The 27,694-nt window shown below is 33.4% G+C and overlaps 1 protein-coding gene across 2 annotated transcripts; it reads left to right on the top strand.

The window, feature by feature from the left end:
* The first annotated feature begins 942 nt into the window (after window positions 1–942).
* Window positions 943–26,238, top strand: LOC144468725 (uncharacterized). Of its 2 annotated transcripts, XM_078178401.1 has the most exons (8): window positions 943–1,148; window positions 16,590–17,356; window positions 17,435–18,489; window positions 18,849–19,012; window positions 19,390–19,555; window positions 20,340–20,603; window positions 21,692–21,913; window positions 22,587–26,238. In XM_078178401.1, exons 2-8 carry the CDS (start codon window positions 16,774–16,776, stop codon window positions 23,037–23,039), a joined length of 2,907 nt encoding a protein of 968 aa, XP_078034527.1. In that variant the 5' UTR covers window positions 943–1,148; window positions 16,590–16,773; the 3' UTR covers window positions 23,040–26,238. The 2 variants fall into 2 exon arrangements, with proteins under 2 accessions (XP_078034527.1, XP_078034526.1); XM_078178400.1 differs by having other exon boundaries at window positions 16,590–18,489.
* The last annotated feature ends 1,456 nt before the right edge of the window (window positions 26,239–27,694 follow it).

The following is a 27,694-nucleotide window of genomic DNA, read 5'->3' as shown; positions in this document are numbered from 1 at the left end:
TAAATAATCATTAAATCATTCATGTATTAAATTGAAAAAGTAATTTCAAGATAACATCATTTAAAAATTTCATAATACTCTCCGGTTTTGTTTGAAAAAGATCGCTGAATTATACAAGCCCTTACGATCACGTGACAGGAATGTCGATAATGCAGAGGTCTACATATTATATATGCTGTACGTCTATACATTTACCGACCTACAACTATTGTATTGCAGGTTGCAACTCGGTAGGCGCATTATTTAAAATGCGCCTAATCCTAAAACGTTATTTATACTAAAAATATAGCATTCATTCATAACAGTAACTTTTCTATACAGAAAGTTCCATACATTTTCTTCTAAAATTCATTTACATAGAACGATATGAAAATAACCAAAAATAATAGATATAAAAATAAAATTACTTTCAATATTATTAGAATGTTTGAAATGTGGACGTAAGTACTACGTGCTTGAATTAGTATGGATACATACTATAAATGTTACTTGTTTACAATCTATAAATGCAATTATTTTTCAATAGTCATTACATCATAATAGTAATTAATTAAAAGTTTTGTTAACAATAATAAATAAATTGCAACTACTTTAGAAGTTATTAGTTGTAAAGATCAACATTGTATTTTAAAAATCAAATTTGCGTTATAGAGAAGTAAATCATCAGCATATAAAGGATTAATATAAATACTTCAGTAGCTTTTGAAATTTGTAAAAGTCATAAATGTGTGAGGACCAATACGATATTTATTAGCGTTTCTGGTTTTAATGATTAAATCTTATAAAATGGATTAAGGCTGTATATCTTTAGCCGCCAGGGGAATATCTTATATGTCACGCCCTCTTCTCACTAACAGGTGTACTCAGAAGCGATTCCAATGACGTATGTGAGCACGCGCAAGCTCAGTGAACGCCTAACGTTTCTCTATTTCAGTACACGGGGCGCGTTCCGACGAAGTGGTTGTGCACGTTCAGTATCGAAAAAGCTCGCGCTCATGAAGGAGACGGAACGTCAATAAATATCGATCGAGGAAATCACGTGACTTGGAGCTGACAAAGGGATCACTTTCCATTCAGTGTTTCCTTGTTGATTCTACAATTTTTCAGCGGTCCACGGATATACGAGGGCTTAAGGACATTTCTCGTGGGTAAGTTGACAGTTGGGTAGTTTTTGTTTTGACGGTTCTCCAAATCATGAGAAAAATGGTTCATAAAAGAAAGGCGATATAGTTTTCGTCCTGGACTTGCTAGAATACTCATATTTAGGCTTTGCATGAACCGTGAGTATATTGTAAGGCCGGTTAAAGACGGTATATATGTAAATCGGTGGCGAATTAGATAGTAGCGGGAAATGTAGCCATCTATCGGTGTGCGTAGCAGTAGGAGGTTTTTTCCATTTATTATTAACATCGAAGTGAGGAATACGAATACATCAATTATTTAAATATATTTCTCTTTATTTGTGTGCAACGAAACCATTTTGTGATATGCACAACACTTGTGCTTCATAGAGTTTCTAATTTGTTGTTTATATTATTTTCTTTTACTTTCGTCGCTCTCTTGATTGTTATTGTAGGTAAAATTTGCTTTTTGAATGTGAAAAGAAAATTGGGGTGGAAACTTTAACATCATATACGTATTTACAGATACTATGTCAAGTATGTTCGGGAAGAAAACTGAATCGTACTGTTATGACTATACTATATTACATTAATGCATTATAACTGTATATTTATGTGTAATTAATAATAAATAAATAATAGTGCCCTTATTACTGTAGTCGTATTGGACAAAGCGGTTTTCTCCTTCATCCCATACAATTATTTACGCTTAAGAGAAATTGTTGAATTATGAACAGAGTTAAAAACACCTTGTTTATGGCATAACTATTTTTATTCGTTCGCATGTTTTAGGGGTACGATATGGTATACGGAAATAGTATTAAATACGTATATTGTGCGATGACATTGAAGGCTAAGGAAGAGTTAAACAAGCTTTCTTTGCAAAAGAGGATAGCATTCAATTCTTACCTTATTCTCGTGGTTGATTATTAATTTATAAATTAATATAAGTGTAAAGAACGTGTGTTAAATTATGTCATTTCTATAATTGTGAAATAAGTATTCAGGAAACCTGTTCGTACGTTTAGAAAATACGGTTCTTTTATTTATTAATTAATTCAGACGAATTTGGTATTAGTAATTTATTTTTTCAAACAGTCGAACGAAATTGCAATTTTCTCTAATAACTAACTATATGCGATTTTATATTAAAGAATAATGAATTTAGTATGTAATGTGAATTAAGCATAACATTCGGCAATAAGCGTTTATTTATTGAATATGTTTTCAATGTTTGTGCTTGGTGATTGAATTGTGATGGAATTGGGTAATTAAATTCGCTGCAATACTTTCTCAAAATATTTATTTCTGAATATTTTGAGGAACAATTTATATTTATTTTACATATTATTAGTTTAAAAGTCTTAAAGTAGTCATATTTATCTCTACGACATAAAATTCTTCTAATTTATAATGTATGCTTATAATAAAAGGAAGTTTACATTTTACAAGGAAATGTTTACCTTTTGGTCATTTTAATTACATAAGGTCCTTTTTAAAGTTAAAGGATATTACGATGTAATTATACGTATACTGTAACATTTTGTTGTCATTACCAATTTTGTAAAATAAATCTCGTGTTAATCCATTTGGCAACGAAAAATGCAACAGTAGCATGAACTTTTCTTTTATGACCCCGGTGCTAAGACGATGTTATGGTCTCATTGATCTATGATTCCCATCGTTGAATGTCTTCTTTTTAGTGGCGCAAAATGGAACGCTTAAAATACGTCCAAATAATATACGTGCGTAACACACAAGTGCTATTTTTTTATTATATTATCTCAAACAAATCAAGCTATGAACTCTCTATTAAAAATCATTAATCTAGTTTTTAAGAATAGAAGAAGAACGAAATGTATTTAATGTTGCGCAGCAGTACAGAGAACATCGCGTTTATCGTGGATCTCCGTCGAGCATATTTCTCATCGAAATTATCTGACAATCGATTGCCCTTTTGACTTACCATGCACCATGACCTACAGGGTGTGGTCGCAGTTTTAAGGTTATTAGGAAGAGAATATAAAATAGGACTTAGTAGTAGTCACGCGATCACTTCTTAATCGCTACTGCATCTAGTTTCTTGATATTTTAAACTCTGCAAAATCACATTTGATATTTCGGTTTAAATATCATTTGTTGAAGAATACAGCTGAGCGTCAGAAGTGAAATCTTAAATCCAATGTAATGAGATAGTCGATATTGCATAAACAAATCGAATGAGATGGTTGTTATAAGATAAAATCGAAAACTTGATTTGTAACTTGTTTTCCTTATGTAATAGCGTGCAAAAATTTTGTGACTAATATGAATCCGGTTAAATAGTCAGATACATATTGTTCGATTCGTTTTTTTTTACTTTTAACTTGAAAAATCTTCGGAATTGAGAATAGGATGAAAGTCTAGTTTTTTTTATTTTGTGTTGACTATTAACATAAGAATTAAATATCCTATGTGTTCTCTGTAGAAATGTGTCTCTCATTCTATGAGAAAACATTAAAAAATTTGGGATTCGATTTGCAATATAATTATCAAATTTTTTATACAATTTCAACAGATATGAAAGCGAAATAGAATAGTTTTCGTACCGAATATCTTTTTGCATTCTATATTTAAAACATTTCTGTCCAAAGTATTTGATACGAAACAAGCAAATTATTGTATCTATCCTATACTATTAATTATATCCCTGACTTCCTGATTATCTATCGTTCTTTGTAGATAAGAAAATTTTGTGAGTTTGCTATATCAGTATAAGATTTGAAGATACTATTAGGCTTCAGGTTATCGATTCGATCTTCTTTGTCTCTTGCGTCAATTATTTCGTTATAGATACGTAGTTTGAATTTTGATAATGATTGCATAATCTCTTTACGGACGTACAAGATATTAAATCAATTTTAGGATATTTCTGACGCGATAGTCGGTCGATTAATTTGATCAGTTTGAAGTTATCTGGTTTTTGGAACCGTTGAATTAATCTTGGAAAAGCTAATATAATAAGCTTACGGGAGATTATTTACATAATCGATACATTAATATACTATAATATACGATACTATAAATTGATTGTAAGAACGAGAGATGCGATTTAATTCGTATACTGAACAGCACAATTGACGAAAATGGTAATTTGCATAAAAATGATTAATCTATATGTCGCACATAAAATTGAAAAAGATATTGTTCGTCGCGTTAGAAAAAAAATGATAGGTCGAAGTCATAGTTGTGGGTGGCGCCATGGGGATTGCATTGATTCAGATATGGGGCAGATATTCACAATAAAAATGTAATTTATCGTTTGGGAGAGATTAGGTGAAAAGCATACTTTTGGGTGGCGCCATAGGGGTGTTTGTGTATACGCACAGGACAATTCAGGAACGTTCGAAGCAGGTGATCGAGGGGAGTCACCATGGCGACCGCCTGGTCGATTCCTACGTCTCTGGTTGAGAAGAAAATCAACGAGAAGGATCCTCCTTTATCCCGACTCATTTGGCAATTGATCTACAATGTGTACTAGCCACGAAAATTCGCGACTCGAGGCCCAATACAATCTCTAACTATCGTGGGTGGGATCTTTGAATATAAATACGACTAGAAGACAAATGGTGTTGCATTAAATTGACGCAAAAATAATTCTGTTTTTAGTTTTTAAGTTTACGTCGATGCGGAATATTTAATAACTAACATTTGTCGAATTTACAGTTTTAATAATGAACAATGAACTTAATAATTCTGGTGTAACTGATCTCGTTGTTACTGTCAGTTCATCATCGTTCAATTAGCTTTTTATACCTAAGGTGAAACATATTTATAGTTTAATCAAATATACAGGATATCATGTAACTGGTAGTACAAACGGATAGGGGCTGATTGTGCGTCAAAAAATAAGTTAAGACAAAGAATAACATTTTCTCATTTGAGGCCTCGTTTTCGAGAACACTAAGTTGAGAGATACGTAAAGTTCGCGTGACTTGTAGTGCAGCGGGAAGTAGAATTGGTGTGTAATGACCGGACGTGCCACTTGATTCCTATTCAATAGTATTACTTTTTTCTCAAAGAGGGAATCTTGAACAAAAAACGATTATTCCATATTTTCGACTTATTTTTATACGTAGAATCAGCACTTATCCGATTGCACCATCAGTTACACGATATCATGTATATGAAAAGTATGATGGAAGAGCTAACGATAATCCATAAAAATATTGTAGGAATATATATATATATATATTTAATAACAAGTTCGTTCAAGATTAGAAAACTATAGACTAGAATAATGAACAGAAAAATACCGAAACTGAGAACACGACTACTCGACAACTCTTGGGCTTCTTTACTCCTCGACTTCCAGAACAACTCTACCGCCCCTTTCAACAGACGAAAATCAATGACCCATAAACTTCATGTGTGCCGTCAACGCTTTTACAATCGCCAAAACTTCAAGCTCGTAGCTTGTATATCTCTTTTCGGCTGGAGCAGTAAAAACGCCGTCTTTACTCTCGCGCTGCAACAATATTACCATATTGCACCTACATAATACAACTTTAACATAGGTTTTCTACTTAAAGCCAATTTTAATCTATTGAAAGTCTCTTGTTCACTCGCATCAAACTTAAATCTTACATTTTTTTTTATTAAGTTTGATAATGGTCTCGATGGTTTCAATGTACTAAATACTTTTACGCCTTGCAAATCTAATTGATGCTCTATCAAGCATCAAACTTGTTATTTAACTATTTATAATCAACACGAATTTTAGTGGAGCCTTTCTTGTCTTTTGCTAACACAACTGGGTTCACATAATGTGAATAATACTCTCGAATTGTTCCATCTTTCAACTATGACGTCATTTGTTTATTAACTTCAGATTTATCTCCGCGGTCACTCGTATACAGGGATCTCGTCTTGCAATGGTAAACTAATTTTAACTTCTACTTCTTGTGTTTCAAACGGTTATAATCTGCAACATTCTGGAATTTCCACATGTGATAAATCTGTATCGTTATCTATAATCTCGACATTAATATGAAAAACTTCCGACAAATCTAATTTTTTAATAGAAATTTCTCTTCCTCTCATACTCAACTCTACACAATCTAAAAAGTCTGTACCGATTATAAAACTGTGCGACGTCGACGTTTTAGGTAGAATGTGTATATTTATTGGATATGTTGTCTGATCTATTGTAATGGTTGTTGACAATTTTTCTAATGTATGTTCGCTCTCTGCCCGAAAACCACGAAATTGTAAAATTTTATTATTTCACCTAGGAGCACCAATTTTAACATAATAATCCGTTCACATCAAATTCAGATCGCTTCCAGAATCTATTAACGCCATCAAGTTACAATTTTCGATTTGTACTTCTTTAACGTGTTTCTTTCTCGACTCTTTAAACGCACTACTCACATCCTTTACTGTACTATTTGTACCGTTACAATTTGACGCAATACGCCCATACTCTTGACACTTGAAACACTTTATACATTTCTCTTTCGTTGGACAGTTTGCACTCAAACGGTATCGGTTTCCACACAAAAAACATCGCCGTACTTCCCGTAATGAAACTTCGTGGACGGTCGTCCTCTTCTTCTCTTCCAGTCGTCTGCTTCTCGTTCTGGATTTCTCCTTCGTGTCTCCGTAAAATTCAAATTTTTCTTTCAACTCGCACCGGTTTCTGGCACCGTACAATATCATTTATTTCGTCATCCTGAACTCCGTTAATAATATATTGTTACGAACACCGGATGGATGACCGGTGCCGCCTTGGAATTCCCTTGCCGAAATAAAAGACGGCAACATGGTTCAGGGTCTTCCAACCGAGCTGAACTTCGGCAGTGGTGGTTTCGTGACGGAAAACGCATTGAATTTAATAACGATATTGTATTGAAAGGAATTGTGAAAATAAATTGTTAATTATGCCGCGAACTCGTGAAACGGGGCGACGGGAACCGGACGAGGTTCCCGAAGTCCGCAACAATATCTAATAATTACCGAAACTTCCATATCTGCTTGCTTAGCAATCTACAACATTTGATAAATGTACTCTTGATACGATTCATTCGGTTTTTTGATTCTACGTGACAATTTTTTGTGTATCTTTTACGCATCTACAGTTTTAGAAAATTCGAATTCTAATGCCTGCTTCATCTCAACCCATTTGCGTCAACATTCTTCATAGCCGACGAAAAATTTCGCCAATCCACGTAACAATCGTTTCGCATAAATAACTTTCTGTACGTCATTCCATTCTCATAGCTCCGTCAGGTCTTTAAACTCCTCAAGCCAAAAACGAATGTTAGTTCTATCGTCTCCGCTGAATGTACACATGGACACCTCAACATCTCTGAGTGTTAGTGTCTGCATCCGTCGCTCCCACTTTTTCATATCGCCTCCTTCGTCTTCGTCCTCGCTGCCATCGGTATCATTTTCTTCTTCGTCGTGTTCCATTTGCAAAATTTTGGCTGCTTTAAGTCGATCTTACAACTGCTTCTTACTTCCTGACGTTTTCAGCTTGCGACTCCTGAATTCTTCCTTTAGATCGGCTAACGTCATTGTTACAATTTCTTCCAATTTATAAGCACATAGACTTGCTTGCGACACTTCAACAACGCTATCGTTTCCTTCAGACATCTTAAAGAGGTTTTTCAAAACACAACACGCAACAACTAAAGTTCAAATATCGACTCTTACAGTCACGATACTGTTATCATTCAGTACTTCGTTTTCTTTTATCTTGGACTCAAAAGAGAAAAATATATATACAGGGTGAGTCACCAAACGTTAGCACCTCAAATATCTTTGTTGTTTCTAAAAATACGTAAAGTATGGTAAGGACAAAGTTTGATGGTATAATGGGACTGACACGATGCTATAAAAAATTTGGTTTTTATGTTCTTTTTTCAGTAATATCCAAATCACTTTGACTTTTTTAAAATGGAACCACCCTTTTTTAAGCACCTATAATGACAGTTCCTTTCATTAGCAATTCAGTCACAATAATTGTTAAAAAACAATATACTGATAGTAAAAAAAAACGTTCATGCTATAAACTTGTTCTTTGATGTGAGCTCATAAATAAAAATCTAGAGGCGTGAGGTCCGGAGATCTTGGTGGCCAACGTACCATACCATCGATGCAAGCAGAGCAGTGAAATACATGACAAGCAAATTGTATTAAATCGTTTATAAGTTGAACGAATTTTGAAGTCGATTATCGGAGCACCGGATGGAAAAATGTTATACCAAAATATTTTCTTCTTTTTTTTATGTAGCATCACCCCCTGCCCGGTTGTGCTACAATTTCTGGAACACCCTGTATAATAAGTACGTTTAAAATTAGAGAACCATAGACTAGAATAATTAACAGAAAACACCGAAACTGACAATACAACTATTCGACAACTCTTACTTTTCTTTGCTACTGCAACAACGAACGTCGCTCGCCCCCTTCGATGTCGCGCCTCTTGGTTCCTCCAATGTCTTAAAAGCTACGTTGTCCTTATATTATACCGATAGCCTTATATTACGATACTACAATATACAAAACATAATAAATACTCTTATCCCTCTTTCCAATACAAATTTCTTTTTGTAACATATTTCTGAATAATTGTGATATTAATTGTTATATACATAAATGGGATCGTGGAATGCATTTCTTTGAAAATGATTAGTCATTTCTATCAGCAGTCATCGTCCTATTTCAAGCAGCAAGGTCAGAAAGATAAATAATTGGACATAGGCGTTGTTTTCAGAAAAAAAACTGCATTTCACACGCACCAATTTATTAATACAATAGTAGTCACGGGATTTGTGTGACGGAGCACTTTTTGCTAAGGGAAGTACACTCCAAAACAAGAATACGTAGATGTAACAGGCAATAGTCTGATCGAGTAAAAAGTGACTCAGATATCGTTTGATCTTTTTGTTTTATCACGGTCGGTCGCTAACTTTTGTTTTCGGTAAGGATCCAAGTCTGTTTATACAAAAATATTTGACGGAAAGAAACAATAATATTCCATTCCCCGTTGTGTCCGGTGACTTTTCTCCAACCGTTGTTCTTCGGATCATCTGCAGCTAATTCTTTTCCCTTTGACCTAAGCGTTCTTACGGAAAATGAAATGCCAACTTCTATTTTCTCGTACGCGGTATCGATTACAGTATACTAAGCATTCGCACGAGTTCCATGCCATTTAGATATTCTATAATAAGCTACAAAAGAATATTTCTTCTCGTCCAATTATAATACGATCGATCATGGTAACGAAGGTAGTGATTTCGTATAATACGAACCGTGAACGTGACCTTGGATGTGCTAAAATTTTATTTTCTCCTTGCTATTGGTCCCACGCGCATATCTGACCTAATCGATATTATATAGTCAACGACTTGACACGACAAAAGAACACCATGCGTTGAAGAACCATTAATCAGTATCAGATAGCTTGACTGACCCTTTTGTTTCCTTACGATTCTTCAATTTTTCCATGTTCCTAATTTTTTCTAATAACATTATAGCTTTTTTGCCAGAAAAGATATTTGTGTAACAGATTAATTTTTTTGCAGTTTAAAAATCTTCACTTAGTGATTAATCACACTGAAACATGTATCTTTGCTTTGGGTATTTTAGACGTAGCGATCATAGAAATTGTAAGGACGAAATATTTACTCATATAATGATAGCACTATCGTTCGCGTGTTGCGAACGAATTAACACCATTACCATTAGCTTCGTTGCAATCGTGACAATTGTCTGAAATGATAGCGATGTAAATGTTGCATTGTACCACACCCTTGCCAAGCTGCATCAAAATGCGATAGAACAATCAGGCAAGCGAATTACCAATTCAGTTCGATATAATTCTGAATTAGTTTTTAATGTTAGTAAACTTAACATACTTATATATAATAATAATATAAATAAACAATATAATTTTGAATTAGTTTTTAATGTTAGTAAACTTAACATACTTATATATAATATAAAAATAATATAAATAAACAATATAATTTTGAATTAGTTTTTAATGTTAGTAAACTGACTTACTTATTAAATATCATCTCACAGAATTTGATTAATTTTTATCATCGAATGGATGTATTCATTTATCTGTTATTCTAACTTCGCCCGTGCGATATTGAAATGTCATTTACATAAAACATACATGTGATGAAACATAAAATTAACATTTCGTACGTATTATTATTAAATTAAAGTCATACTCTATTTAATTTTATTTAACGATGAAACACTTAATCTTAATTTAAAATTGTTTATTATTTTACATCGACTTTCGATAAAGAACTGGTAGAAGCTTAAAGGGTAAATATCTGAACTATCTCGAGTGATCTCGAGAGATTTTCACGTACCTAACATTTGTAATAGATCTGGATGATATGAAACATTATTGTTGTCTCACGATAATATGAAATCGTCGCTATCGCAATTCGGTGTATCAATCAAGTGTATTACAAACAGGAAAATTCTAATCCATAGTTGATTCTCTTGAAAACTACAAATTGTAGAACTCAACAGCCTACTAACTTTTAATTACTACATCTTGTTTTACGATAGAAGATATCAAAGATCCAATGTACGTCACAACAATTTCTGATTTTGTAAACTTATGACGAAAATTTTTTTTTATGTTTTTAAGTTGGAACTATAAAGAAATCACAAACAAATATACAAGTTCTTATATGTATACAGATTGTCCCGGAAATCATAGTACAACCGAGCAGGGGGTGATTCTACATAAAAAAAGAAGAAAATATTTTGGTATAATATTTTTTCATCCGGTGCTTCGTTTTCGTGATAATCGACTTCAAAGTTCGTTCAACTTGTAAACTATTTAATACAATTTGCTTGTCGCGTATTTCATTGCTCTGCTTGTCTCTGTCCGGGACAGTGTTTATAAACAGTGATAATTGTGCGGTTGACACAATACAAAGTGTGTCCACTGATTACTCATTTCTTATTCTTTTTTACTACTTACTATTACAATGCGACAATAATTGTTAAAAATGTCCTTCTTGCTGTTCCATACATAAGTTTGCTCGATGAATTAATGACATCTGGACAGATTGTAAGTTGTCACCGCTTTTTAATTTTTCGAATGCCTGAGTAATCTTATGTTTCAAATGTGTAACATGTGAAATATCGTTCATGCTATAAACTTGTTCTTTGATATGACCCCATAAATGGAAATCTAAAAGCGTGAGGTCCGGAGATCTTGGTGGCAAACGTATCTTACCACCGCGGCCGATTCAACAGGAATAATTGTTATTTAAAAAATCGTAATTTTCACTGTAAACACTGTCCCGGACAGAGACAAGCAGAGTAGTGAAATACGCGACAAGCAAATTGTATTAAATGGTTTACAAGTTGAACGAACTTTGAAGTCGATTATCACGAAAACGGAGCACCGGATGAAAAAATGTTATACCAAAATATTTTCTTCTTCTTTTATGTAGAATCACCCCCTGCCCGGTTGTAGTACGATTTCCGGGACACCCTGTATATAGTTAACATAGTTATAAAATATAAATGTTAACCAACATATAGTTCACATAGTTATAAAATATGAATGTTAACCAACATATAGTTAACATTTATATGAAATTCTTAACAAAAGATTCAGCCAATGGTAAAATATTAAAAATCAAAAGAAAAACTCTTTAATTTAAAATGCGAAATTGCTGAATTCATGTAAATTCGTATAGTTGAATAATTTCTCAAAGATGCATTTGTTAACAGTTAACGTGACATTTCATATTCTAGGCTAGCTAACAAATGCACTTGTATTTCACAATTTCAGTTTAAGTAGCTTCGTGATATCAGTAATTGTAAAATAAGGAACTTGAAATGAGTACAGTAGTTTCAGTATTAATGCCAATAGCCCACGCGGAAAATTTAATCGCTATAGTTGTTCGAAACGGAAATTTTCTTAGCAGTGTAGCTATAGGAGATGATATGTGATGTCTTATCGATCCATAAGGCGTACAATCACGTGGGCAAAAATCAATATCGTACTATTCAAGGTAGAATTGAAAATACGATGAAACTATTGAAAGAATGTCAAAAAATTGTGAATACCGTGTTTTAATAATACTATTTAAAATTTCTTTTAATAACAAATAATATTTTGGCATATTATTTAATAGTTGACAAATTATTAAAAAATTCATTTGTATAGAATAATATCGTTTTTAAAATCTTATATCGTCGGTCACTGGCGTCTGATACAGTTCGAAAAATGTCGAGTACCGCTGACGCAAAGCGGCTGAACCCGTCAACGCGGCTGGTCTTCGTTCGCTCATTGGATCGGCCGCCTCACGTTAGCGGAGCTCGCTTCGCATTGGTCAATATTTTTTGTTAATAACTCGTTAATGATGAATTGAAGAAAATTTTTGTAAAGGAGAAAGTTGCTTGAAATGGCATCAGTTATCTTCTATTTCCGGATTATTAGACATTTTTGGGGCAGCCCGTAGTTTTAGTTATCAATAAATAACATGACACATAACGTGATAAGAATATATCTTTTTCAATGTTACATTAAAACATTAAAACATAATATGGATGAGTCGAGTGAAATGAAATCTATTGTAACTTCATTAAGTCTCATGAAAGTATAAATCCACGTATCGACTATACGTTACTTCCTTTTTATTAACTAAAGTTCAATATCTGTTGACCTGGTGACGCATAGTTCGCCGGAATAGATTTATTCTTGGAAAATTCGGAAATGTTGCCAGGAATCGTTAAGTATTAGAATCATTACATAACGCGGTAAGAAAGCATACAAAATAAGGTGAATCGTAAAAAGAGATTTAATTTCCATAGTTTATTAAGTTTTTTTTTCATTTTTATTAAGATTTTAACGACAAATTCTCATTGTTCAAACTTTTTGAACTCATTAAAATCTGGTAATTAAATTTATAAAAAATTATAATAATATGTTAAATTCTATGTATTAACAAACGTTAACGAATATTTAAAAAGTAGTATATTGCTGTAAATCTGTTGCGTATTAAAAATATTACATTTTTCTGAACTTATGGATTATTGAAAGTATTGTACTTCTCTGAATTTACTTTACTAAACTAGTTGAACATTCAAAATATTAAGTTGCTTTAAATTTATTGGACGTTAAAAATGTTGTATTGTTGTAGAATGTATATTATTAACGAGTAATGCAGTGACCGTAATTATCATAAAAATTCATTAACCCCTTGCCGTATCATTCTCTTTGCAATTACTATTATTAGAATTTTTTCGATCACACTAATTTCTTACAAGAAAAAATAATTTTATATTTATTATATGCTTACATCTGCTTGAATGTTTCAATATCGGTGACAAGAGAATAAAATTTGATTTCTACTTAAAGGAACGGATGAACATTAATACGTAACAGCTTATTATTAGAAATCTCTATCGCGAGTCCGAATCGTTAAAGTACGGTAAGGGTTTACTCGGTAAGGGGTTAATAGTAGTATAAACCAAGAAATGCTTATTAATTTAGTGAGTTATGGCCTTATGTGCACAAACGTATAATACATATATGTAGAGCACTAAATCTTACATTACATTATACATTGCATCGCTGCTTCTTTTTGCACCTTCCCAAGTACTATTGCTTCGCGTGTTCGCGGAATTGCCCGATCGCATTTCGTGTTGAATGAAATTCGTGAAATCAGAGCTTCGTTCGACGAAACATGTTGCCGTTCACGGAAGCCTGGCAATGACTGCTTTGCAGATGATACATTACTGTTCCGAGTAGGTTCGATGTTATAACTTAGCACAGAAGCCGACCTATTTGATGATTATAATGAATCTATTTCTTAAAAGCGCGGTCTGACATTTATGACGTCACTATACCTAACTTTCTTTCTCACGTCGAAGATCTTAGAATAAAGAAGTTTAATTGTACTATCAGTAGATTGCGGATCTTTGTGCAAAATAAAAATTGTCTGCATCAGTTGTAAGAAACAGCAGTCGAATAATATTCTGTTATGATATTTTAATAAGCCGACAGGACATTCTCGAATTCTTTAAATTCTTTCATTTGTTCATATTTCATCCATTCATTTCTTGCAATAAATACATATATCCACTGTTTAATTACCAACAAAGATTTTTATTGTTACGCATTAAATGTAAAAAGTTACGATAAAAACTGCTCAATTGATTTCAAACAAAATTATTGTTGTAAATATGTAAATATGTGTCTAACTATATGTTGTTGATAAACGTAGATGATTGTGTTGCCGTAACACCGCTAATTTATAGAATTAATTTTAGTTCACTAAAACGATTTTTGTACAGCTTGTGTTGTTTCAGGAAAGTTTCCTGCTATAATTTTTTTACAGCCTTCATCAGTATCTAATAGGCTGCTGTATGCTTAGCTCGTTTTAGCGCAGATGGTTTTATAGATCCTTCTCCTTTTATTGATTTCTTTTATTTGCTCACATCGTTCAGTGTCGCATGCACACTCTTACACCCAGACACGCATGCACTCCTGGAAATAAGTCATTTTACATTACCTCTATGGTGAGTAGACCTTATTCTTTTCTTTTTTTTTTTTCTTATAATCGTTTCTTTTCTGATAAAATTATTTTGTTCTTCTATTCCAGCTATGTTTAGTAACTCTTTTTCAGTTTGCTTATGTTACTAATATTCGATGATCGGATATACCTGATCACTAGACTTCGGTTCTCTGCATTTATAATGATTATGTTATTACAAAGGCTTTAAAGACGCTGTTATTTCAGTTTTCATTTATTACAGCTTTTAAAGAAAATATTAACTGCTATTTGATACCTGTTCTTACAAATCGCTCCAAATAATTTCGATTTTGCATAGAAATTCGCAGTTTAGTGATCAGTGACCACTGTTCATTAATGTCCACTTTTCGTGAACCTACACTCATGCTATACGTAGGACACTTTACTAATGTTGTTGGAGTGTTTGAGAAACGTTTTTATACGATTCAGAACGTTGTGGATATAAATTACATTTGATAAACTCATATTGCTTAAAAATATGGGGTTGTGAGTCGCATGAAAGGTCGATTCTAAGTTGTCTTAAAAATATGTCGATTGTCGAATGCAATATTCAAAACACTGCAGTTATTTTAAGAAAATATCGAGAAACTAAAAAGTACGTTCTAAATAGTATAAAGGCGAAATGTGACGTGAGAATTCTACCGCTTCGATTAATCTCTATAGATAGATAGCAATGTTAAAAATAGATTGTCCCTTGTACGTTGAATAATTTGTTATTGAAAATTATATTAGACTCTTAAAGAATCAATATTTATTTATGTAATGGGTAAGTAATAAACTAGCGAAGTTATTATATTGTGGAAAATCGAAAATTCTCAATTTCCTTTTACAGCAGTTACTATTACAAGTATTTAATTTTCCTAGTCACATAAAATGCGAGACAAAATAACAGAGCACTTTTCCATTTTGTACATTTTATATAATTAAGCATAAGAATATTCATTTCGTATATCTTATAGATTGAGTGCCTATTTCAGAATAAGTATTTTGAGGTTTCTGTATTAAGCAATGAGGAAGTTATGAAATACATACATATGTATAAATAGATCTTGCAATTCATGGGGCAAGATCAGAGCTAGGTACATTTCAAATAAATACATAATTGAAATACTATTTACATACATCTGTAAAATCAAATAAGTGTTTTAGCACTTTAACATAATTAGTACTAACATGATTTACTAAATAATCTCTGAAGATAGTTTTATATTTTTATTTCAAATACATACTTTTACCCAGCACTAAGCAAGATAATAAGATGATAGTAAAGCATCGAAATTGTCTTTTGAAAATATTTTATTAACAATGATTTCTGCTGTATGCCTCTAACAGTCGCGCATAAACAGCAGTAACTTTATATAATTCCTCCACTATTTGTACTATTAACGGAAGAAAGGTCGGATTTTCTTCCTAATCTAATAATTATTTAACGATTTTAGATATAACTGCTTGAAGAGTTAGGTAATATTCTATTCTCTTACAGCATGTCTAATGCTGCAAAGTAAAATTGATTTTCACTTATCGGTTCGGTAAGAATCATCACAAATAAATTAACTCTTTCACCGATCAGGTATTATTTTAGATAACAATGTTAAAAGAAATTACTAGACTATACATATCATTCAAGATAATTAATGGACTTACAAGTTAATGGGCTGTCGCCATTGTAAAAATGATTAATGAACATTTTTTAATCTTAGTTCATTAAAGAACTATTAAATTATCATTTGAGCGTTAAACGAGTAGTTTGCCCTGAAGTTTGAAGTTCACTTAATGTGTTTATTAATCACTGCTTAATTATATAAAAGATACAAATAAGTGAAGTGCTCCTTCTTTTAGAGTAATACTTTTATTAAATAGTATTTCTTTAAAATATTAATGTAAAATCATCCCACAGGACAAGCAACTGGTCGAAGCGTGCATGCTGAAGCGACCGTCGTTTAGTGACCCACCCCCGATCGGCTGGGAAGTCCTTATGGTAGCTGAAGGGCGTGGACGATCCTTCCCGAGCGAGATTCAAGGGCTGAAAGGTTGGCCTCGCCGTTGGATTCACTCGGCCAACACCTACATTTAGAAGAACCATGACCGATCGAAACGAAAACGTCTTATGCGATCAAGGAGATGAATCGAGCGGGCAATCCGTCCCGTACAAGCCACCATGCAATTGGAATAACAACAATCTCTGTAGTAACGGTTCCGTGAACACGCTCCAAAGGAATGGGATAAGCGTACCGAAAGATCAGAATCATTACCAAAGGCCTTTCTACAAAACAGATCAAAGCAATTCGATTCACCGGCAATATAGAAAAGCACCGATAGTTGGCTGGCAAAATGGCAGTCCGACCGTATTCCCTAGCACACCGTGTCATACACCAGATCCGGACTCTCTGGATCCGATCGATCTATCCCGGTCACAGAGTCTCGCTTCTTCTACAAGGAGCTCCGAAATTTGTCAAGATTCCGGGAACACCGAAGACCTCAGCAGTCTCGCTGGGGAGAGGCTTCTGCCATCCACCCCCGCCCGTACCATAGATAGAAGCGTCGAATCCCTATCACCCGACAAGGACACCTTCTTGACAGCCTCGCTAGAGCTAGGCAGAGAATTAAGCAAGAACCTCAGCCTGGCCGACGATCTACAAGATAAAATCGATCTGCTCAGCCCAGGTACGGACTGTACCGAGGACAGAATACCACCCACGCCTATCGATCGCAGTTACCTAACATCACCAAATCTCACCTTAGGCCCCAGTCCTACCAACAAAAGCGTGCCCAATTCATTCGACACTAGTCCACTCGAGAAAGAGTATTTCAGCCATGAGGATGACTATAATAAAAAGTTTACTGACTCGAAAGCTATTATCACCACTAATCCTGGTTACCGCGAAGACGACACTCGAGACTCTATTGATTCGGATAGTGTTCTGGATTTGGAGGACGAAGAGATTAACAAGGCTAAGCAGAGCAAGCCTAAAGTACCTGACGGCGGATGGGGCTGGGTGGTTGTATTAGCTTCTTTGGTCATATCTATGATCGCTGACGGAGTGTCCTTCAGCTTTGGGTTACTATACATCGAGTTCCTGCAGGAGTTCGGAGCTTCGAAGTCGAAGACGGCATGGATCGGGTCGCTGTTTATGGCAGTGCCGTTACTGTCTGGTCCCATTATGTCCGCACTGGTGGATCGTTATGGTTGCAGAAGTATGACCATTCTAGGTGGCTTGATTTCCGGGTTTGGTTTTGTGCTGAGCTGCTTCAGCAACACCATCGAGGTAATGTACTTGACTTTTGGAGTCATCGCGGGTCTCGGTTTGGGTTTGTGCTACGTCACTGCGGTCGTGAGCATCGCTTATTGGTTCGATAAGAAGCGTACACTAGCTGTAGGTCTGGGTGCTTGTGGCACTGGTATCGGTACCTTCGTGTACGCCCCCATGACTACATTCTTCATCGAGGAGTACGGATGGCGAGGCACCTGCCTGCTACTGGCGGGCACCTTTTTCAATATGATCGTCTGCGGCACGGTCATGCGAGATCCCGAGTGGTGGGTTATGGAGCAGCAAAAGCAGAATGGTAACACCCCGAAAAAATCGGTAACCAGGTCCGAGTGCGATAGGTCCACCGGAAGCGTCGCTGATGAGTTCCCTGGGATTGAGGAGCTTAGGAAGATGTTGAAGAGCGGTCATGCGCCTGAGTATTTGTTGCAGATACTGAGCACCACCACCGAGGACCCGCACGCGGATAATGGGGATTTTAGATTCAGGAGCGTCGTTAATCTGCCTACTTTTGTCAGGCATAACGAGAAGGTGAGCACGGAGGTATCTCCTACGGGGATTTTCATGAAATTATTTTGGTTTTGAATGCCATTTATCGAATCATTTTTTGGAATTCTTTATAAAAGAACAATTCGAATTATTTTTTATTAATCTTTGACGTATACACGTCTATGGGTATTTGAAGTACAAAAACAATTTTATCAAAGTGCGCTTTAAGAGTGAAAACACTTTCAAGAATTTCTGTTAGGAATAAATCGTTTCTAAATTATTTTTTTTCTAAGAATTACATCTAACAAAAAGGGAAAAAATGTGTAGTCTATCTAATGTTTAAAAACTTGGCAAAAAGGATAAAGGAATTATAAAGAAATATCTATTTTTGAGAATTGCAGGTGCCCATGGAGGTATTAGAACTATTGGCCAGTAACCCAAGACTATACAACGTCATTCTGGAGAACTATCCTAATCTTTTGTCGTGTCGAAGTTGTTCGGATAAAAAACTGCATGATTCCGCTGGAGAGGTTGCCAAGAAAAGCATCGTCACAATGTCTATGAGGTTGTAGCTTTTATTAAATAATGTATCCCTTACAATTAATAATACGGTGGACCACCTAATGTGATTTGCTGGTTAATAATTTTGTTTCTAATGATATAATTCAGAGATATCTGTGACATAATTGTAAAAAGAGGAGCTTCGATATCTTTTCTATACAATCATCTTAATATGTCCTAATAATCTTCTTTAATCGTAACGTACCAAATAATTGCTAATAAGTATAATGTTAAACGCTTGAATTTGCGTGAAGATCTGCAGTCTAATAATAATAGAATAATTTACGGCGACTGCGATTATGTTAGATGGTTCCCTTGTAATCGTTTGATTGTTACTTTTGTCTGCCTAAAAATTTTAACATTCCCCTTGTCCATTCAAAGGATCAAACAAGCAAGCGATGAACCGAAATGCGATGATACAAATACAGCAAATCATGTCCAAATAGGACCTGTATCCAGTTCCGTAAAAAATCATGTAACTAAGAAGATATCCAAGAAAGAATCTGAAGAGGCTAATCCTTTGTTGACCAAAGAACTTGAAAATGTAGTGAGTAAACTGAGGCAAAAGTTATCACTAGATTGTAGATCTCTATGCAAATTCTCGTTTATGTACTATATTTTTGAATATCTTAGCAACACATACTTTTTCAACTTTAAACATTTATATATGTATACATATATGTATATTATATAATATACATATGTTAATCCAAAGAGATCCGCAATCTGTTCCACAATAAATTTAGCGTAAATGAAAGTTGTCATATTTTTCTTCATTGACCATTTACAGCTCGATTACGATCGATTATAATTGTGATCATATATTTTGTAATGCTATTCTAAATGGAATTCTTCATAATTCGCTACAAAAATGTACTAAACTATTTACGGTTGTGAACCATTAAGATATTTCAATGCAACCGTAGTGTCAGATATTGACTGTCCTTTAGTAACATAATATAATTACATTAAAAAATATATGATTCGATTTTTAAAAAAATGCAGTTGACCTTCATATGTTCTCTAGGCATCCATTTGCGGAAAAAGTACTTGCGTCAAGTAATGTACCCGTTCAAATCGCTCTTCAGCTTTTGTTTGAAACATTTTTGGATATCACCAACAGTTTTGTAGATATTCGTGAGAGTTGATGTCACTGGGTCACGGTAAAAACTAAAAATGTAAAAAATACAGTCTCTTTTATTTCCATATAGTATTACTATAATGAATATCTGCATCGTTCACTGTGCATATCAAGCTCTTGCTTTATTATTAACACTCAACAAACATACTTTGTGCAAGTATTTTATGGTTATTGTATCGAATTATTTTAGGGAACCGAAGCTCGAAAGGTAAAATCAGTTTCCAAACAACGCTTAGGAGATCTGAATTGCGGTGTTGTCCGAACGGACTCTCTACCATGGCTGAGAAGGCAATTCAACACAAATACTCACTACTTCAAGGATATCAGAGTTCACAGGAACTCTGTTATGTATCGCGGTGCTGCCTTAAATTTGCACAAGTACAGATTAAGAGCCAGTAGCTGCCCAGATATTTATAGGAACAGTATGACTACATTGGCAAAAGAAAACGAGGAGGTACTATATCAAATCTTTTGTTACATTTATTACTACTCATAAATCGAAGGCGTGAAAACCACGCTGCATCCACATGTAATTTGATACATTAAAAGTAGCTCAATTTTTATCCTTAGCTTTTCAAACAAAATACAATTGTTATAATTTAGAACATTATAAGAAATTATTTGATTAAGCGAACTTTTCACATTTGCCCATTAAAATATCATCGTTTTTTGCACCAGTGGTCCTCAACATTTTTTTTCCTTATCTTGCAAATGTATACACAACTGGTGTACGCACCTAGAGACTTAAAACACTTACGAGTGTAAGCTATAATCTGTGTACAAAGTATTCGTACACCGTTTAATTTTTTCATAATCGAACTAAGCGATTTAAATTTTGATGGAACGTTAGAAGAAATTCAGTTCATTATATAAAAGCTAAGAAATTGTTTTCAAAAATGGCTATTGGTTGATAGAATAAAAAAAAATGATATTTTTAGTCAACCTTTTTTATCGGAGCTTATAATAAAAATTGAAAGAATGCATCTCCTGAATTATTTGTTCAATGCTTCCGAACGTTGTGAAACCAAGTCCAAAAGAGCACAATTTATATCCGAAGGCTTCAGAAATAAGAACTATATGGTATACATATTGTATATAGGGTGTTCGACTACGTGTGTCAACAAAATTAACGTAAGTAACGGCTTCGTTTTCAAGATAATAACGATGAAAAGTACTTCTGATCCACCAATACTGTCACTCGTAAGTCAGGTCAGAAAGTGCACAAACAATGACGTATCGTGCGGAAGATAGTCACAGAAAACTGCCTCGTGCATCGCAACTGGACAACTTTAATCGTTAATGACTTGGAAATAAAGTGGTTACAGTAAAATCATTATTCTTGATTTTTTACTTAGATTGGCTTGTAGCCCATCTCCCCTTAAAATATTTGATAAAAATGAATGAATAGTTAATTGATTATTGTATCGGGTACAACTTGTACAAGCAAGTTGAGGATCGCTTTCTTAAGCCATTAGCAATATTGGAAATTAGAGAAACTTAATACTACAAATTTATTTATTTTAACTTTATGTGTACTTTTAGAAGTGGTACGGCGAATTGTTAGATTTACTGAAAGGCATGATGGACTTCTCTATGTTCCTGGAGCTACACTTTTTATTACTATCACTGTCAACGATCTTGTTGTTCACTTGGTTTATCGTGCCTTACTTCTACCTTGCCGAGCATCTTACTAGGAACAGTTACTCCGAACCTGACGCTGCAAATCTCCTTAGTATTATTGGCATCACCAATACGATTGGAATGGTAATTCAATTTTGTTAATGGAATTTCGTAGAGGGCCTAGCCGGACAGGGGCGTGAAATATATTGAAATATAGCGAATCCAAACGATTCACTGAGAAAACGATTTACATATATGAAATTTCAAGTGTTTATCTTGGAGGATGTTGTAGCTACACTTAAACATCTAATTAGTGGTTTTTAGTTTATTTTCTTCATTTAATTGTAACTATTTAAATTGCAAATAGATAAAATTTGTAAAATTTCCGTTTTATTTCATTTCGTACTACATATCAAAATATTTAAGATCATGTCAGAAAAATTGTTTTCCATCTATTTTTAATTATGATGTATTTTAGTGTATTTTAATGTATTTATTATGTATTTTTATTTTCAATCAAAGCATTCGCATAGCTTCCACAGCTCAAACACAGAAAATGATTACAGAATTGCTTTTTTATTATCATGCGCTATTAAAACGTATTAGGCGGTATGTATTACGAAATGTCTGTTCCTATTTGTCAACAACGTCTCACGAAGGTTAATCCGATCAAACTAATTTCACCGAATTATACGCAACTCGCGAGCATTTAGTTGCAATTAGCTCGCTCCAGTTACTTTCCGTTAGTGGATGATGGTCATAATACATGAGCGTTTAACGAATCTCCATTGTAATGTGAACCTGGCACTGTTTGCAGATTGGTCTCGGCTGGGCTGGAGATCAACCTTGGATGAACGTTAGCAAGACGTACACTTGGTGTCTGGTTGCCTGCGGTATAGCGACAACCCTAATGTCAATACTAACTCCTTACTACAACCTGTTGATGGCCACCTCGGCAGCGTTCGGCCTATTCTTCGCGAGTAGCTTTAGCTTCACTCCGGTGATACTTGTCGAATTGATACCTTTGGAGAGATTTACAACCGCTTACGGGCTTAGCCTGCTTTGTCAAGGTATAGGGAATCTTCTTGGACCGCCACTGGCTGGTTGGATCTTCGATGTGACGGATTCATGGGATATGTCTTTTCATATGGCCGGTGGTGGGATCATTATCTCTGGGCTTCTTGTAGGGCTCATCCCCTACACAAAGAACCGAAAAATCTGGGGCAAAGGTCCAATTGAAATGGAACGTGAGAAAGACTGTTTAGCATAGATTAATTACTATCAGTACCATAACAATGTTAACATTTAAGCAACCGAGGGATTCGCCTGATTAATCCTCCGTCTACAACTCTATTTTCACCGACGTCTGCATACTGGGTCGCTGTATAGCCTGTTTAAGGCTTTTACGTTTTAAAGAATTCTCAAAAATTCTTGAATACTGTTCCATATTTCTAGAATACCAGACGATAGTTTTTATTCTAAAAAATCCAAAAAATAAGAAATTACTTGAAGATGCGCAACCAAATGCTATATAAATTGTATAGGATCATAAAAGAATAATTCGTTATTTGTAACTTTTCGTTACAAAATTGAACTAATGTCGCGATAATTTTAAGTGTTTCAATGTTATTTGTTTACGTTAACCTTTAAAAAATTAACTCTCATCAATGCATCAACAATTACAGAATTACTCGCGATTCTTATCATGATATCTCGTTACAGCATGACTGCAAGTTGACCAACTGTAGATTGTTTACTTGCTCTGTTTGTTTATGTTATTTATTTACGTTAACAACGAAGTCTCTCTTTTTTAGAAAGATTTTCGTATTTCAGAGTAATTATAAAAATAAGAATGGGATCGATAACAACCTAGTTTGCAGATGAAAGGTTTACTCTAATTTAGCGAATTTTTTTAATAATCAGTTGTTTATTGTATCGACACAGTTAGTGGTAATTAAAAACATTTACAGGTATATTAGTCAAATTGATTATTTATTCGCTTTAAATGTGTTGAAGAGATCAACATTTATAGTCATTTTCCATAGATACAGTGCATCACGAAAGTATTTGAATGCCCTTCAAAACGGAAACATTTTTTTTTAAGTTGAACCAAACAATTAAATTTGTTGAAGATGGCAGAGGAATAATTTGCTAAACAATGTAGAAACAAAATTTTTAAAAATTACAATTCAACAAATTAACGCAACTTTCAATTTTGTTATCTGACCATATAAAGAAAATTAAGAACGCATATGCTTGTTGTAGATTTCAATCAATTATTAACAATTTTATAAAAATTATGGTAAAGCGAGATATGATTCCACTACCTTTAACTGCACACTCTAATAACGTTAATGATCTGCAAAACGCAATGTATAAATTTTCATTATTAGCTCGAATAGAAAAATTTAAAAAAGTGATATAAAAATTTTTGTTTTTTATTCGAAGGAATGGTAATTTTTTCAAAATATTTTTTACACATTGTCAAATATCTCAAATATCTTTGAACATCTAAAAAAACAAGTTTGGGATCAGATATGAACGGGCAAACATTGCATCTTTTGAGATTATAAGGTATCAATGTTTTTGTTAATGGAACCATAATGTTTTTATATTGGTAATAGTCAAATGAAAACCAATAGTGTTACGACTTTCGTGGGACTTTCATTATAACAAGTAAATGAATAAATATATAATTGAAAGGAACAAAGCATGTAATCGGTCGAAAAAATCGATTTCTTCAGCATGAATTTGGCAAATATATTCTTAATGTTTCAATGCAAAATTAAATATATTGACAGAGTTATAGCCAATTTTTCAGCTGTATGTTATACAAATTAGGACATTGATTATAAAAGGAAAGGAATGATTATTTTAGGTATCAAATGTTAAAAGCATGATAATTGAAATTAATGTATTAAAATTGTTGTGATGTTTTGTTTTTACAATTATTAGTATCCTTAATGAGGGGCATATTGCTATTATGAAAATTATGAACAGTTTTATAAATCATTGTTAATTATTATTAATTATTGTTACTAATATTACTTTTGTTACTAGTATTACAAATGGTTCTTTCTTGTTAAATATTATTCGTCAATTATTTTCTGTTGAGTCAATTTATGACTCAACAGGAAGGTAAATATTTATTTCGACATTACATTTTTATTTCATAATCGTTCACAAATATTTATATACTTGCCAAATTGCAAATATATGAAACAAAGGATACATAAAACATAATTGAATTATGTTATATTTAGGTTGTAACGTAAATAAATGTTTTCTGATTCAGAGGATTTAATTACGACTTATTGTATATGCTCGTAACTTTGTTCATCAAAAAGGTCAACAAGAAACTTGTAGCTTTTCCAATAAAAAGGCCAGTTTTAAGTAATAGAAAAGCCACATTTGAATATAACAAAAAAAACCTATCTTTGATGTGACTAAACGAAATATAATACAATCGAAATCAAAATGGTTAATGGAAATGTCAGGGAGGGTTAAGCCATTTGATTGCTTAGATGTTAACATTGTAGATGTAGTCAATGAAATTGTTAATTGATCTCTTATTATACAGCAGTCTTTTTAACTTCGTAGACGATGATACAAAGTATAATATAAAATTGAAAGTAGGATGAATGTGAGTCATTTACAATTCGTCCAATCTTAATTTGTTTTTCTTTTTGTTAAATGTTGCTTAATTCTTATGATTGCCTTTTGTATGGAGATGTAGGAATAATAACGGTGATGATTAGACGTCGGGTTATTTGCATCTTCGGGTAAAATAAGAATTTCATAAGCATATTTGAAGAACTGCAGTTTAATATAGCTTAATTTTTTGTGTTTAAATCTTTATTAAAATAAAAATAAAGTAGCGTTCGATTCTTCATCTTTTAAACTTTGAAGGTTCTTTACAAGTTGCAAATGCATACAAATCCGCTGTCTAATGATGACATTTGTAGAACGTCTCACCGTACTTGTAACATTAATACCGTAGGATTAGTTCAAATGTGATAAACTATAGTTAACTGTATTCTTGGTTAAGCAGAGAAAGTTACTACTTTATTGGAATTGCGTTATTCTGGGAATTAGAATAGTGATCACAGAACTGACAGTACTGAGAACAAGTACAATAAAACAAGTCCGAAATGAGACATTTTTTAATCCGTTAAGAAACATTACTCTAAAAATAACTATGTTATATAATTTTAGTTTCAAGCAATTTTAGAACAAGAAAATAAAATTTCTACTTTCAAGATTCAATAAAATATTAGATAGATTAATCTTTAAAATCGAAGTTCACAACACTCACTCAAATATTATTAGAACAATTTGTTATAGGTTGTTTTTGTTATTATGGATACTGTTTGTATTATTTTTGATCTAGTCATATGTAACGGTTGTTCTGAGAGATGGGTGGAACATTAGTTTCCAATATAATAAATAGACGCGGATGTTCATATTAATTAATTAATAACTAATTAATTTATGGAGAACAATTTACAATACGTACTTAACAATTTATTCCAGCTTGTTTCTTTACATTACGGCGCAGAGAAAAAATGACTAATTAAATATCATTGATAATTGGCATCTTCGCAGTAAGTAATTTAATCGTATTAATTAAAGTTACATATATATATATGTTTACTAACAAATATTAAAAAAATATAATTCAACCTCGACAGTAAAAGTCAGAAAAAAGTAGGTAAAAGCAAGGAACACAAACAGTGCTAGACACGTTTCAATCAGAAACTGCTAGAATTAGTAATTGAGACAGTTCTCTCGATTTAAAAATTTATACTATACGACATTTTATAAGAACCGACGTATTACCTTATCTATCTTTCACGTTCCGCCCATCTCTGTTTCCCAAGCAGCTGCTTGTCCGGCCACATACGTGTCCTAAATCGCCATGCTGTGCAGTATACTTTGTACTCATTATCAGACATCACAATGCCAGATATCGGTGGTTGATAATGCTTGGTTATTTATGCACCCGGAACTAGAAAGCACCGAATCCATCCGAACTAACACGAATTCAAGCTGTATCCGTGCTGATCACCCAAACAACGATTAGTAAATACAAATTTTGTTCACAAACGAAAACATACATATGACAGCTCTAGTTTGCTACAGTCGGAATTAAAGGGAATAGATTTCGATAATTAATCGACATCTTTATTTCTTTAACTGATACAGAATGCTGCAAAATAACTTAATTTTAAAATAGCAGTTACATGAAGAAATAAAATTTCAGTTACACAGTTTAACACGAAACTCACCCATAGAGCACTTTAAAATTAGTGTTTCGAAAAAGTTCTTTCCGATTTTTGTTTATTGCGATATACATTAAACGTAAAATAATGGAAAACAACGTTATTAAAATCCCTTTCTTCTTTTTTCGCACATGGTTCATTGACGCAGACATAAACATTTGCCTTATAAAGTCCAGCGACGAGTCAAAGAATTAAAACTACTCGAAACAGCGCAATCATGCTGTTATATGCCTATATTGATATAACGAAACGTCCCAACTGTGATTGTATCCATTCTTAGAAAAAGGAAGCTAGGAAAATTTTGGTATTAATACTATAATAATCTGTACACGCCTATGTAACGAGTATACCGGGCGTTGCGAACATGCAATTATATTAATTAGAAAGTAGTAGTACATTCCAGGGTTGTGGAGCTTAATATTATATCGTGTACACTGTACACAGTAATTGGTAAATGAAAAAAAAAATAGAAGTCTGCTAATCTCAGAATATTTCTTTATTTTCATTAATATTTTTGTATTTACCGATTTAACAATTTTCCAAGATCTCGAGCAAAATGTCCGTCATTTTAGAGACGGGTACATTTTCTAGCAGGTTTGTCTCAATCTTATTTTGAAAGAGCTTGGTTTCGTAGTATTTGTAA

The sequence above is a fragment of the Augochlora pura genome, chromosome 4, assembly GCF_028453695.1.
Source record: "Augochlora pura isolate Apur16 chromosome 4, APUR_v2.2.1, whole genome shotgun sequence".
NCBI classification, from domain to species: domain Eukaryota; kingdom Metazoa; phylum Arthropoda; class Insecta; order Hymenoptera; family Halictidae; genus Augochlora; species Augochlora pura.
Note: the sequence above shows the minus strand (reverse complement) of the source record. Positions and strands in the feature narration are given on the sequence as shown.

Bases quoted from the DNA above. Each gene is read 5' to 3' on its own strand.
- LOC144468725 (XM_078178400.1), top strand. From the start codon at position 16,774: ATGACCGATCGAAACGAAAACGTCTTATGCGATCAAGGAGATGAATCG. The intron at 19,013-19,389 runs GTTGTAGCTTTT...GTCCATTCAAAG, and splicing joins ATCGTCACAATGTCTATGAG to GATCAAACAAGCAAGCGATG. The intron at 19,556-20,339 runs GTGAGTAAACTG...GAATTATTTTAG, and splicing joins CCAAAGAACTTGAAAATGTA to GGAACCGAAGCTCGAAAGGT.